General features: G+C 44.8%; 1 protein-coding gene across 1 annotated transcript in view; it reads left to right on the top strand.

Moving 5' to 3' along the window:
- Nucleotides 1-14,078, top strand: part of LOC139374550 (lysyl oxidase homolog 3B-like) — a 74,610-nt gene that overhangs the window by 43,212 nt on the left and 17,320 nt on the right. The window contains exons 6-10 of the mRNA XM_071115542.1: nt 1,393-1,449; nt 7,269-7,369; nt 7,516-7,622; nt 8,376-8,556; nt 13,176-13,330. Coding sequence (XP_070971643.1) covers nt 1,393-1,449; nt 7,269-7,369; nt 7,516-7,622; nt 8,376-8,556; nt 13,176-13,330 — 601 coding nt within the window. The remainder of the gene's footprint in view (nt 1-1,392; nt 1,450-7,268; nt 7,370-7,515; nt 7,623-8,375; nt 8,557-13,175; nt 13,331-14,078) is intronic.

The following is a 14,078-nucleotide window of genomic DNA, read 5'->3' as shown; positions in this document are numbered from 1 at the left end:
CATAATGTTTCCAATAAGACATGCTGTTGGGTGTTGAACATAATGTTTCCAATAAGACATGCTGTTGGGTGTGGAACATAATGAGACATGCTGTTGGGTGTGGAACATAATGTTTCCAATAAGACATGCTGTTGGGTGTGGAACATAATGAGACATGCTGTTGGGTGTGGAACATAATGAGACATGCTGTTGGGTGTGGAACATAATGTTTCCAATAAGACATGCTGTTGGGTGTGGAACATAATGAGACATGCTGTTGGGTGTGGAACATAATGTTTCCAATAAGACATGCTGTTGGGTGTGGAACATAATGAGACATGCTGTTGGGTGTGGAACATAATGAGACATGCTGCTGGGTGTGGAACATAATGAGACATGCTGTTGGGTGTGGAACATAATGTTTCCAATAAGACATGCTGTTGGGTGTGGAACATAATGTTTCCAATAAGACATGCTGTTGGGTGTGGAACATAATGAGACATGATGTTGGGTGTGGAACATAATGAGACATGCTGTTGGGTGTGGAACATAATGTTTCCAATAAGACATGCTGCTGGGTGTGGAACATAATGTTTCCAATAAGACATGCTGTTGGGTGTGGAACATAATGAGACATGCTGTTGGGTGTGGAACATAATGAGACATGCTGTTGGGTGTGGAACATAATGTTTCCAATAAGACATGCTGTTGGGTGTGGAACATAATAAGACATGCTGTTGGGTGTGGAACATAATGTTTCCAATAAGACATGCTGTTTGGTGTGGAACATAATGTTTCCAATAAGACATGCTGCTGGGTGTGGAACATAATGTTTCCAATAAGACATGCTGTTGGGTGTGGAACATAATGAGACATGCTGCTGGGTTTGGAACATAATGAGACATGCTGTTGGGTGTGGAACATAATGAGACATGCTGTTGGGTGTGGAACATAATGAGACAGGCTGTTGGGTGTGGAACATCATGTTTCCAATAAGACAGACTGATGGGTGTGGAACATAATGTTTCCAATAAGACATGCTGTTGGGTGTGGAACATAATGAGACATGCTGTTGGGTGTGGAACATAACATAGCGATCACATTATAGTCTTCTAAAGTGCTGCTCTGTTACCTTCTGTTAACTTCTACAATGCTCTGTTAACTTCTCCAATGCTCTGTTAACCTCTGCAATGCTCTGTTAACTTCTACAATGCTCTGTTAACTTCTACAATGCTCTGTTAACTTCTACAATGCTCTGTTAACTTCTACAATGCTCTGTTAACTTCTGTTGTACCCAAACACATAATGTAACATGTGTTACTAACTTGGTTAATATTTTCTCCTATTGCTTTTATCATAATCATCATCATCATCATCATCATCATCATCATCTAACTAATGTTTACTTTGCAGGCTGCCACCCAAAGCTAAAGCTAGGGCTAAACCATTCACCTCTGGGTTAAACAAAAGGTAAACTAAAATCACAAGCAGCTATTTCCCCTTAATATCCTCCTGATGAATACTGGTTGTCTTTGTGTGTCGGTGGGATTCTTTCCCAGCTCACCAGGATCTGTCCCAAATGGCAGCCTGTTTCTTTCATAGTGCACTACTTTTGACCTGAACCATATGGGTATAACAGTAGGACTATAACTCTGTCCAGGGGGAACCAGTATGACTATAACTCTGTCCAGGGGGAACCAGCAGGACTTTAACCCTGTCCAGGGGGAACCAGTATGACTATAACTCTGTCGAGGGGGAACCAGTAGGTATATAACTCTGTCCAGGGGGAACCAGTAGGACTATAACTCTGTCCAGGGGGAACCAGTAGGACTATAACTCTGTCCATGGGGGAACCAGTAGGACTACAACTCTGTCCAGGGGGAACCAGTATGACTATAACTCTGTCCATGGGGGAACCAGTAGGACTATAACTCTGTCCAGGGGGCACCAGCAGGACACTAACTCTGTCCAGGGGGAACCAGTAGGTATATAACTCTGTGCATGAGGGAACCAGTAGGACTATAACTCTGTCCAGGGGGAACCAGTAGGACTATAACTCTGTCCAGGGGGAACCAGTAGGACTATAACTCTGTCGAGGGGGAACCAGTAGGTATATAACTCTGTCGAGGGGGAACCAGTAGGACTATAACTCTGTCCATGGGGGGGAACCAGTAGGACTATAACTCTGTCCAGGGGGAACCAGTAGGACTATAACTCTGTCCATGGGGGAACCAGTAGGACTATAACTCTGTCCAGGGGGAACCAGCAGGACAATAACTCTGTTCAGGGGGAACCAGTAGGTATATAACTCTGTCCATGGGGGAACCAGTAGGACTATAACTCTGTCCAGGTGGAACCAGTAGGACTATAACTCTGTCCAGGTGGAACCAGTAGGTATATAACTCTGTCCAGGGGGAACCAGTAGGACTATAACTCTGTCCAGGGGGAACCAGTAGGACTATAACTCTGTCCAGGGTGAACCAGTAGTACTATAACTCTGTCCAGGGGGAACCAGTAGAACTATAACTCTGTCCAGGGGGAACCAGTAGGTATATAACTCTGTCCAGGGGGAACCAGTAGGACTATAACTCTGTCCAGGGGGAACCAGTAGGACTATAAATCTGTCCAGGGGGAACCAGTAGGACTATAACTCTGTCCAGGGGGAACCAGTAGGACTATAACTCTGTCCAGGGGGAACCAGTAGGACTATAACACTGTCTAGGGGGAACCAGTAGGACTATAACTCTGTCCAGGGGGAACCAGTAGGTATATAACTCTGTGCATGAGGGAACCAGTAGGACTATAACTCTGTCCAGGGGGAACCAGTAGGACTATAACTCTGTCCAGGGGGAACCAGTAGGACTATAACTCTGTCGAGGGGGAACCAGTAGGTATATAACTCTGTCGAGGGGGAACCAGTAGGACTATAACTCTGTCCATGGGGGAACCAGTAGGACTATAACTCTGTCCAGGGGGCACCAGCAGGACACTAACTCTGTCCAGGGGGAACCAGTAGGTATATAACTCTGTGCATGAGGGAACCAGTAGGACTATAACTCTGTCCAGGGGGAACCAGTAGGACTATAACTCTGTCCAGGGGGAACCAGTAGGACTATAACTCTGTCGAGGGGGAACCAGTAGGTATATAACTCTGTCGAGGGGGAACCAGTAGGACTATAACTCTGTCCATGGGGGGGAACCAGTAGGACTATAACTCTGTCCAGGGGGAACCAGTAGGACTATAACTCTGTCCATGGGGGAACCAGTAGGACTATAACTCTGTCCAGGGGGAACCAGCAGGACAATAACTCTGTTCAGGGGGAACCAGTAGGTATATAACTCTGTCCATGGGGGAACCAGTAGGACTATAACTCTGTCCAGGTGGAACCAGTAGGACTATAACTCTGTCCAGGTGTAACCAGTAGGTATATAACTCTGTCCAGGGGGAACCAGTAGGACTATAACTCTGTCCAGGGGGAACCAGTAGGACTATAACTCTGTCCAGGGTGAACCAGTAGTACTATAACTCTGTCCAGGGGGAACCAGTAGAACTATAACTCTGTCCAGGGGGAACCAGTAGGTATATAACTCTGTCCAGGGGGAACCAGTAGGACTATAACTCTGTCCAGGGGGAACCAGTAGGACTATAAATCTGTCCAGGGGGAACCAGTAGGACTATAACTCTGTCCAGGGGGAACCAGTAGGACTATAACTCTGTCCAGGGGGAACCAGTAGGACTATAACTCTGTCTAGGGGGAACCAGTAGGACTATAACTCTGTCCAGGGGGAACCAGTAGGACTATAACTCTGTCCATGGGGGAACCAGTAGGACTATAACTCTGTCCAGGGGGAACCAGCAGGACAATAACTCTGTTCAGGGGGAACCAGTAGGTATATAACTCTGTCCATGGGGGAACCAGTAGGACTATAACTCTGTCCAGGTGGAACCAGTAGGACTATAACTCTGTCCAGGTGTAACCAGTAGGTATATAACTCTGTCCAGGGGGAACCAGTAGGACTATAACTCTGTCCAGGGGGAACCAGTAGGACTATAACTCTGTCCAGGGGGAACCAGTAGGACTATAACTCTGTCCAGGGGGAACCAGTAGGACTATAACTCTGTCCAGGGGGAACCAGTAGGTATATAACTCTGTCCAGGGGGAACCAGTAGGACTATAACTCTGTCCAGGGGGAACCAGTAGGACTATAACTCTGTCCAGGGGGAACCAGTAGGACTATAACTCTGTCCAGGGGGAACCAGTAGGACTATAACTCTGTCCAGGGGGAACCAGTAGGACTATAACTCTGTCTAGGGGGAACCAGTAGGACTACAACTCTGTCCAGGGGGAACCAGTAGGACTATAACTCTGTCCATGGGGGAACCAGTAGGACTACAACTCTGCCCAGGGGGAACCAGCAGGACAATAACTCTGTCCAGGGGGAACCAGCAGGACTTTAAACCCTGTCCAGGGGGAACCAGTAGGACTATAACTCTGTCCAGGGGGAACCAGCAGGTATATAACTCTGTCCAGGGGGAACCAGCAGGACAATAACTCTGTCCAGGGGGAACCAGTAGGTATATAACTCTGTCCATGGGGGAACCAGCAGGTATATAACTCTGTCCAGGGGGAACCAGCAGGACAATAACTCTGTCCAGGGGGAACCAGTAGGTATATAACTCTGTCCATGGGGGAACCAGCAGGTATATAACTCTGTCCAGGTGGAACCAGTAGGACTATAACTCTGTCCAGGGGGAATCAGTAGGACTGTAACTCTGTCGAGGGGGAACCAGTAGGACTATAACTCTGTCCAGGTGGTACCAGTAGGACTATAACTCTGTCCAGGTGTAACCAGTAGGTATATAACTCTGTCCAGGGGGAACCAGTAGGACTATAACTCTGTCCAGGGGGAACCAGTAGGACTATAACTCTGTCCAGGGGGAACCAGTAGGTATATAACTCTGTCCAGGGGGAACCAGTAGGACTATAACTCTGTCCAGGGGGAACCAGCAGGACAATAACTCTGTTCAGGGGGAACCAGTAGGTATATAACTCTGTCCATGGGGGAACCAGTAGGACTATAACTCTGTCCAGGGGGAACCAGTAGGACTATAACTCTGTCCAGGGGGAACCAGTAGGACTATAACTCTGTCCAGGGGGAACCAGTAGGACTATAACTCTGTCCAGGGGGAACCAGTAGGACTATAACTCTGTCCAGGGGGAACCAGCAGGACAATAACTCTGTCCAGGGGGAACCAGCAGGACTTTAAACCCTGTCCAGGGGGAACCAGTAGGACTATAACTCTGTCCAGGGGGAACCAGCAGGTATATAACTCTGTCCAGGGGGAACCAGCAGGACAATAACTCTGTCCAGGGGGAACCAGTAGGACTATAACTCTGTCCAGGGGGAACCAGCAGGACTATAACTCTGTCCAGGGGGAACCAGCAGGTATGTAACTCTGTCCAGGGGGAACCAGTAGGACTATAACTCTGTCCAGGGGGAACCAGTAGGACTATAACTCTGTCCAGGTGGAACCAGTAGGTATATAACTCTGTCCAGGGGGAACCAGTAGGACTATTACTCTGTCCAGGGGGAACCAGTAGGTATGTCTCTCTGTCCAGGGGGAACCAGGAGGTATGTCTCTGTCCAGGGGGAACCAGTATGACTATAACTCTGTCCAGGGGGAACCAGTAGGACTATAACTCTGTCCAGGTGGAACCAGTAGGTATATAACTCTGTCCACGGGGAACCAGTAGGACTATTACTCTGTCCAGGGGGAACCAGTAGGTATGTCTCTCTGTCCAGGGGGAACCAGCAGGTATGTCTCTGTCCAGGGGGAACCAGTATGACTATAACTCTGTCCAGGGGGAACCAGTAGGTATATAACTCTGTCCAGGGGGAACCAGTAGGTATGTCTCTCTGTCCAGGGGGAACCAGCAGGTATGTCTCTCTGTCCAGGGGGAACCAGCAGGTATGTCTCTCTGTCCAGGGGGAACCAGCAGGTATGTCTCTGTCCAGGGGGAACCAGTATGACTATAACTCTGTCCAGGGGGAACCAGTAGGTATATAACTCTGTCCAGGGGGAACCAGTAGGTATGTCTCTCTGTCCAGGGGGAACCAGCAGGTATGTCTCTCTGTCCAGGGGGAACCAGCAGGTATGTCTCTCTGTCCAGGGGGAACCAGCAGGTATGTCTCTCTGTCCAGGGGGAACCAGCTGTTCATGTGTGGTTGAAAACATACAGGTAGATACTGCATAAAATTACTAAGCCAGGTTGTATCTTGGCTGTAGGTGCACAAATAAGAAGGTCGTCTTTGTATCGAAGACAAAAGGTCCAGGTGGAACCAGTTTTTCTGTGAAAGTCTTGTTTTGACGTCCAACCATACAGCTGCAATTGTTTTGAAAAGGATTTAGGAGTTCATAGTTTATACAAGTATAAATGATAAACATCTACGTGCGTCATTGTACATTTGGCAGACAGTCAGCCAGACTCTGTTTCTGTTGCAACAATCATATGAGGAACTGAAAAGCTTAGTATCAGTGATATGCAACTGAGAATAATAAAATCACTAACTTACTCCAGTGTTGGGGTCAATTACATTTAAATTAGTCAATTCAGGAAGTACACTGAACTTCCAACTCCAAATTCCAATTTGTATGCTTTTTAATTAACAATAATTTGGATTAGGAATTTGGTTTACTTTCTGATTTGACTGGTACTGCAATGGAATTGACTAAACCCCCGATGCACACAGCCAATTTCCTCACAGCTTCAGCCTTGTGTTCAGACTACAGCCAATTTCCTCAGAGCTCCAGCCTTGTGTTCAGACTACAGCCAAGTTCCCCAGAGCTTCAGCCTTGTGTTCAGACTACAGCCAAGTTCCTCAGAGCTTCAGCCTTGTGTTCAGACTACAGCCAAGTTCCTCAGAGCTTCAGCCTTGTGTTCAGACTACAGCCAATTTCCTCAGAGCTTCAGCCTTGTGTTCAGACTACAGCCAATTTCCTCAGAGCTTCAGCCTTGTGTTCAGACTACAGCCAATTTCCTCAGAGCTTCAGCCTTGTGTTCAGACTACAGCCAATTTCCTCAGAGCTTCAGCCTTGTGTTCAGACTACAGCCAAGTTCCTCAGAGCTTCAGCCTTGTGTTCAGACTACAGCCAAGTTCCCCAGAGCTTCAGCCTTGTGTTCAGACTACAGCCAAGTTCCTCAGAGCTTCAGCCTTGTGTTCAGACTACAGCCAGTCTTTTTTGCATCCTCCTCCTCCCCCCTCCTCCCCCGTTCAAACCCCTCCAGACTGAACACAGAGCGTCAGAAGAACCAGTACCACCTCCACTCTGTGGCATGTGTTGGCACTGAGGTCCACCTGGCAGCCTGCCCCCTGGAGTTCAACAAGGGTAATTATAGAGGGAGACTCAGAATGATGTCAATATATTGAGCATACCTCCCAAACAAGCACCATGATCAGACTGTATGTGTGATATATTGGTGCGTATTTGTGAGTATTTGTGAGTTATGTTCTGTGTGTAATCTGACTCCATAGGTAATGCCACAGGTTCCTGTAAGGGCGGCATGCCAGTTGTGGTCAGCTGTGTACCTGGACCACAGTACGTACACAACAACGGACTGAAGAAGAAACTGAAAACCACGGTAAAGTACCTGGGTGGGTGGGTACACCTGTGCATTTGTATCTCACTGGCATATACTTGAAGCTTCAACTACAGTTTTTGATTCTCTCTCCCCTGTGTCTCCCCCCCCCCCTCTCCTGTGTCTCCTCCCCTCCCTCCCCTGTGTCTCCTCCCCTCCCTCCCCTGTGTCTCCTCCCTTCCCTCCCCTGTGTCTCCTCCCCTCCCTGTGTCTCCTCTCCTCCCCTGCGTCTCCTCCCCTCTCTCCTCTGTGTCTCCTCCCCTCCATCCCCTGTGTCTCCTCCCCTCCCTCCCTCCCCTGTGTCTCCTCCCCTCCCTGTGTCTCCTCTCCTCCCCTGTGTCTCCTCCCCTCCCTGTGTCTCCTCCCCTCCCTCCCCTGTGTCTCCTCCCCTCCCTCCCCTGTGTCTCCTCTCCTCTCCTCCCATGTGTCTCCTCTCCTCCCCTCCCATGTGTCTCCTTCCCTCCCCTGTGTCTCCTCCCCTCCCTCCCCTGTGTCTCCTCTCCTCCCCTCCCCTCCCATGTGTTTCCTCCTCTCCCCTGTGTCTCCTCCCCTCTCTCCCATGTGTCTCCTCTCTCCCATGTGTCTCCTCTCCTCCCCTGTGTCTCCTCCTCTCCCCTGTGTCTCCTCCCCTTCCTCCCCTGTGTCTCCTCTCCTCCCCTGTGTCTCCTCTCCTCCCTCCCCTCCCCTGTGTGTCTCTCCCCCCTCCTCTCCTCTCCTCCATTGTTTCTGCTCCCTCTCCTCTCCTTCTCTCATCAGAGTACGGTGAGGCTGAAGGGTGGTGCCAAGCTGGGTGAGGGCAGAGTGGAGGTGCTGAGGAACAATGAGTGGGGCACGGTGTGTGATGACCGTTGGACCCTGCTGTCTGCCAGCGTAGTGTGTAGGGAGCTGGGCTTCGGATCCGCCAAGGAAGCCCTGACTGGAGCTCGAATGGGACAAGGTGACGACTGAGCACTGTGGTTTAATCATCTAAGTGTGGAAGAGGTGAAAAAATGATTGTTGTCTATCAACAATGACAAGCCACCGGGGTCTGACAACTTGGATGGAAAATTACTGAGGATAATAGCAGACGATATTGCCACTCCTATTTGCCACATCTTCAAATTAAGCCTACTAGAGAGTGTGTGCCCTCAGGCCTGGAGGGAAGCTGAAGTCATTCTACTACCTAAGAATAGTAAATCCCCCTTTACTGGCTCGAATAGCAGACCAATCATCCTGTTACCAACCCTTAGTAGACTTCTGGACCAGATACAATGCTATTTACAGATAGACCAGATACAATGCTATTTACAGATAGACCAGATACAATGCTATTTACAGATAGACCAGATACAATGCTATTTACAGATAGACCAGATACAATGCTATTTACAGATAGACCAGATACAATGCTATTTACAGATAGACCAGATACAATGCTATTTACAGATAGACCAGATACAATGCTATTTACAGATAGACCAGATACAATGCTATTTACAGATAGACCAGATACAATGCTATTTACAGATAGACCAGATACAATGCTATTTACAGATAGACCAGATACAATGCTATTTACAGATAGACCAGATACAATGCTATTTACAGATAGACCAGATACAATGCTATTTACAGATAGACCAGATACAATGCTATTTACAGATAGACCAGATACAATGCTATTTACAGATAGACCAGATACAATGCTATTTACAGATAGACCAGATACAATGCTATTTACAGATAGACCAGATACAATGCTATTTACAGATAGACCAGATACAATGCTATTTACAGATAGACCAGATACAATGCTATTTACAGAGAGACCAGATACAATGCTATTTACAGAGAGACCAGATACAATGCTATTTACAGATAGACCAGATACAATGCTATTTACAGATAGACCAGATACAATGCTATTCACAGATAGACCAGATACAATGCTATTTACAGATAGACCAGATACAATGCTATTTACAGATAGACCAGATACAATGCTATTTACAGATAGACCAGATACAATGCTATTTACAGATAGACCAGATACAATGCTATTTACAGATAGACCAGATACAATGCTATTTACAGATAGACCAGATACAATGCTATTTACAGATAGACCAGATACAATGCTATTTACAGAGAGACCAGATACAATGCTATTTACAGATAGACCAGATACAATGCTATTTACAGATAGACCAGATACAATGCTATTTACAGAGAGACCAGATACAATGCTATTTACAGATAGACCAGATACAATGCTATTAACAGATAGACCAGATACAATGCTATTTACAGATAGACCAGATACAATGCTATTTACAGATAGACCAGATACAATGCTATTTACAGATAGACCAGATACAATGCTATTTACAGATAGACCAGATACAATGCTATTTACAGATAGACCAGATACAATGCTATTTACAGATAGACCAGATACAATGCTATTTACAGATAGACCAGATACAATGCTATTTACAGATAGACCAGATACAATGCTATTTACAGATAGACCAGATACAATGCTATTTACAGATAGACCAGATACAATGCTATTTACAGATAGACCAGATACAATGCTATTTACAGATAGTCCAGATACAATGCTATTTACAGATAGACCAGATACAATGCTATTTACAGAGAGACCAGATACAATGCTATTTACAGATAGACCAGATACAATGCTATTTACAGATAGACCAGATACAATGCTATTTACAGATAGACCAGATACAATGCTATTTACAGATAGACCAGATACAATGCTATTTCACAGTAAACAAATTGACAACAGACTTTCAGCATGCTTATAGGGCAGGACATTCAACAAGCACAGCACTTACACAAATGACTGATGATTGGCTGAGAGAAATTGATGATAAAACGATTGTGGGGGCTGTTTTAATAGACCAAAGTGCTGCTTTTGACATTATCGATCAGTCTGCTGTCGTGACGTGACTATCATTATTCTGATGACTGTTATTTATCGAATCAAACTAGTTATGTTTAATTGTCACCTGATTAAATTAATCATGTAACAATGAACCTAGGAATTCGAGGCGCCACGGGACAAGTTGTTTAACGAGTTACTATCGCCCAACATAACAGCATGACTGCTTGGTTATTTTATTTATTAGAGCGTTGGACTAGTAACCGAAAGGTTTCAAGTTCGAATCCCCGAGCTGACAAGGTACAAATCTGTCGTTCTGCCCCTGAACAAGGCAGTTAACCCACTGTTCCTAGGCCGTCATTGAAAATAAGAATTTGTTCTTAACTGACTTGCCTAGTTAAATAAAGGTAATAAAATAAAAAATATATATATTTTTTTAACCAGGTAGGCTAGTTGAGAACAAGTTCTCATTTACAACTGTGATCTGGCCAAGATAAAGCACAGCAGTGCAACACAAACAACAACACAGAGTTGCACATGGAATAAACAAACATACAGTTTGAAAAATAAGTCTATATACAATGTGAGCAAATGAGGTGAGATAAGGGAGGTAATGGCAAAAAAAGGCCATGGTGGCGAAGTAAATACAATATAGCAATTAAAATACTGGAATGGTTGATTTGCAGTGGAAGAATGTGCAAAGTAGAGATAGAAATAATGGGGTGCAAAGGAGCAAAATAAATAAATACAGTTGGGAAAGAGGTAGTTGTTTGGGCTAAATTATAGATGGGCTATGTACAGGTGCAGTAAAAGGGTTTGAGTGTCCTATCCCACTTCGGTGTAAGACTCTGCTGGTCTTGGAGTGTTCGTTAGAATATATTCTTCAGAGGAGGCTCCTCAGAGGAGGAAGGGGAGGACCATGCTCCTCAGTGAATTTCATAAAAACAAAAATTGTGAAAAATGAAAAAAGTGATCCTTTTAAGATAAAACTATACTAAATATATTCACGTCACCAAATAAAAATGTTGCAATGAAGGTTTACAGTAGACTCAACAGCACTCTGTAGAGTAGCACCGTGGTGTAGCCGGAGGACATCTAGCTTCCATCCTCCTCTGGGTACATTGACTTCAATACAAAACCTAGGAGGCTCGTGGTTCTCACCCCCTTCCATAGGACACAGAGACAGACACACACAGAGAGAGAGAGAGAGACACACAGAGACAGACACAGAGAGAGAGAGGGACACACAGAGACAGACACACAGAGAGAAAGAGACACACACAGAGACAGACACAGAGAGAGAGAGAGACACACAGAGACAGACACAGAGAGAGAGAGAGAGAGAGACACACAGAGACAGACACAGAGAGAGAGAGAGACACACAGAGAGACACAGAGAGAGAGAGAGAGACACAGAGACAGAGAGAGAGACACAGAGACAGAGAGAGAGCTAGCTATATTTTGTGGTACATATATTTTTTCACCTGGTCACAGACTGCTGATGTGTTCTACACTGAGGTCCACAAGCGAAGGGAAAATGTGAGAGGAGCAGAGCGCATAGATGGATGTGAGAAGGAATTATATATACAATGAGCTGTTTGTATGTGTCTGGTATGAAAGTGAACTGTGTTTGCGAGTGATCAGGGGTGTATTCATTGCACCGATTCTGCTAAAAACGCAAACGGAACGGAACAGGGTCAAACATACCTGAATTTGTCCAATAGAAACTCTCGTTTGCCACTGTTGGACTAATGATTACACCCTAGATCAGCTAGATGCAGGCCAGAGTGTGCAAGGTGGTACTGAATGTGTCACTCTGTCACCTTGATTACTCTAAATTCTCTCGACCTGTGTGCACTTACGGTGTAAACATTCATTCATAGGGTAGGTTGTAGTAACCTCATGATGGATACAGGGACGATTAGAGTGTCATGTAATAGCCTAAACCTGTCACTGTTACACTAAACTGGGTGAATGGAATATGAATGACAGTAACCTAAACCTATCACTGTTACATTGAACTGGGTGAATATGAATGCCAGTAACCTAAACCTGTCACTGTTACACTAAACTGGGTGAATATGAATGCCAGTAACCTAAACCTGTCACTGTTACATTGAACTGGGTGAATATGAATGACAGTAACCTAAACCTGTCACTGTTACATTGAACTGGATTAATATGAATGACAGTAACCTAAACCTATCACTGTTACATTGAACTGGGTGAATATGAATGCCAGTAACCTAAACCTGTCACTGTTACATTGAACTGGGTGAATATGAATGCCAGTAACCTAAACCTGTCACTGTTACATTGAACTGGGTGAATATGAATGACAGTAACCTAAACCTGTCACTGTTACATTGAACTGGGTGAATGGAATATGAATGACAGTAACCTAAACCTGTCACTGGGTGAATATGAATGACAGTAACCTAAACCTGTCACTGTTACATTGAACTGGGTGAATGGATAATGAATGACAGTAACCTAAACCTGTCACTGTTACATTGAACTGGGTGAATGGAATATGAATGACAGTAACCTAAACCTGTCACTGTTACATTGAACTGGGTGAATGGAATATGAATGACAGTCATCCGATATCCTCCCTCATCTTAAACGTCGGCGACCGTCACTGATGTGTCTGTGTGTGTCTTTAGGGATGGGTCCTATCCACATGAATGAGGTCCTGTGTCTGGGGACGGAGAAGTCGATGTGGAACTGTGGCTTTAAGAACATAACCTCAGAGGGCTGCCAACATGTAGAAGACGCCGCTGTGAGGTGCAACACGCCATACATGGCTCTGGAGAACTCGGTCAGAGACTAACTACTTATCTCTGTTCTGTTCTGTTCTGTTATGTTCTATTATGTTCTGTTCTATTATGTTCTATTATGTTCTATTCTGTTCTGTTCTATTATGTTCTATTCTGTTCTGTTCTGTTCTATTATGTTCTGTTCTGTTCTATTCTGTTCTATTATGTTCTGTTCTATTATGTTCTATTCTGTTCTGTTCTATTATGTTCTATTCTGTTCTGTTCTGTTCTATTATGTTCTATTCTGTTCTGTTCTATTATGTTCTGTTCTATTATGTTCTATTATGTTCTATTATGTTCTGTTCTATTATGTTCTATTATGTTCTGTTCTGTTCTATTATGTTATGTTCTACTATGTTCTGTTCTACTATGTTCTATTCTGTTCTTTTCTATTATGTTCTATTATGTTCTGTTCTATTCTGTTCTGTTCTGTTCTATTATGTTCTATTCTATTATGTTCTGTTCTATTATGTTCTATTATGTTCTGTTCTATTATGTTCTACTATGTTCTGTTCTATTATGTTCTGTTCTATTATGTTCTGTTCTATTATGTTCTATTATGTTCTGTTCTGTTCTATTCTATTATGTTCTGTTCTATTCAAATCAAATGTATTTATATAGCCCTTTGTACATCAGCTGATATCTCAAAGTGCTGTACAGAAACCCAGCCTAAAACCCCAAACAGCAAGCAATGCAGGTGTAGAAGCACTGTGGCTAGGAAAAACTCCCTAGAAAGGCCAAAACCTAGGA

Source organism: Oncorhynchus clarkii, chromosome 19, assembly GCF_045791955.1.
Source record: "Oncorhynchus clarkii lewisi isolate Uvic-CL-2024 chromosome 19, UVic_Ocla_1.0, whole genome shotgun sequence".
Lineage (NCBI taxonomy): Eukaryota > Metazoa > Chordata > Actinopteri > Salmoniformes > Salmonidae > Oncorhynchus > Oncorhynchus clarkii.
The sequence above is the reverse complement of the archived record's forward strand: the minus strand, read 5'-3'. Positions and strand labels throughout refer to the sequence as shown.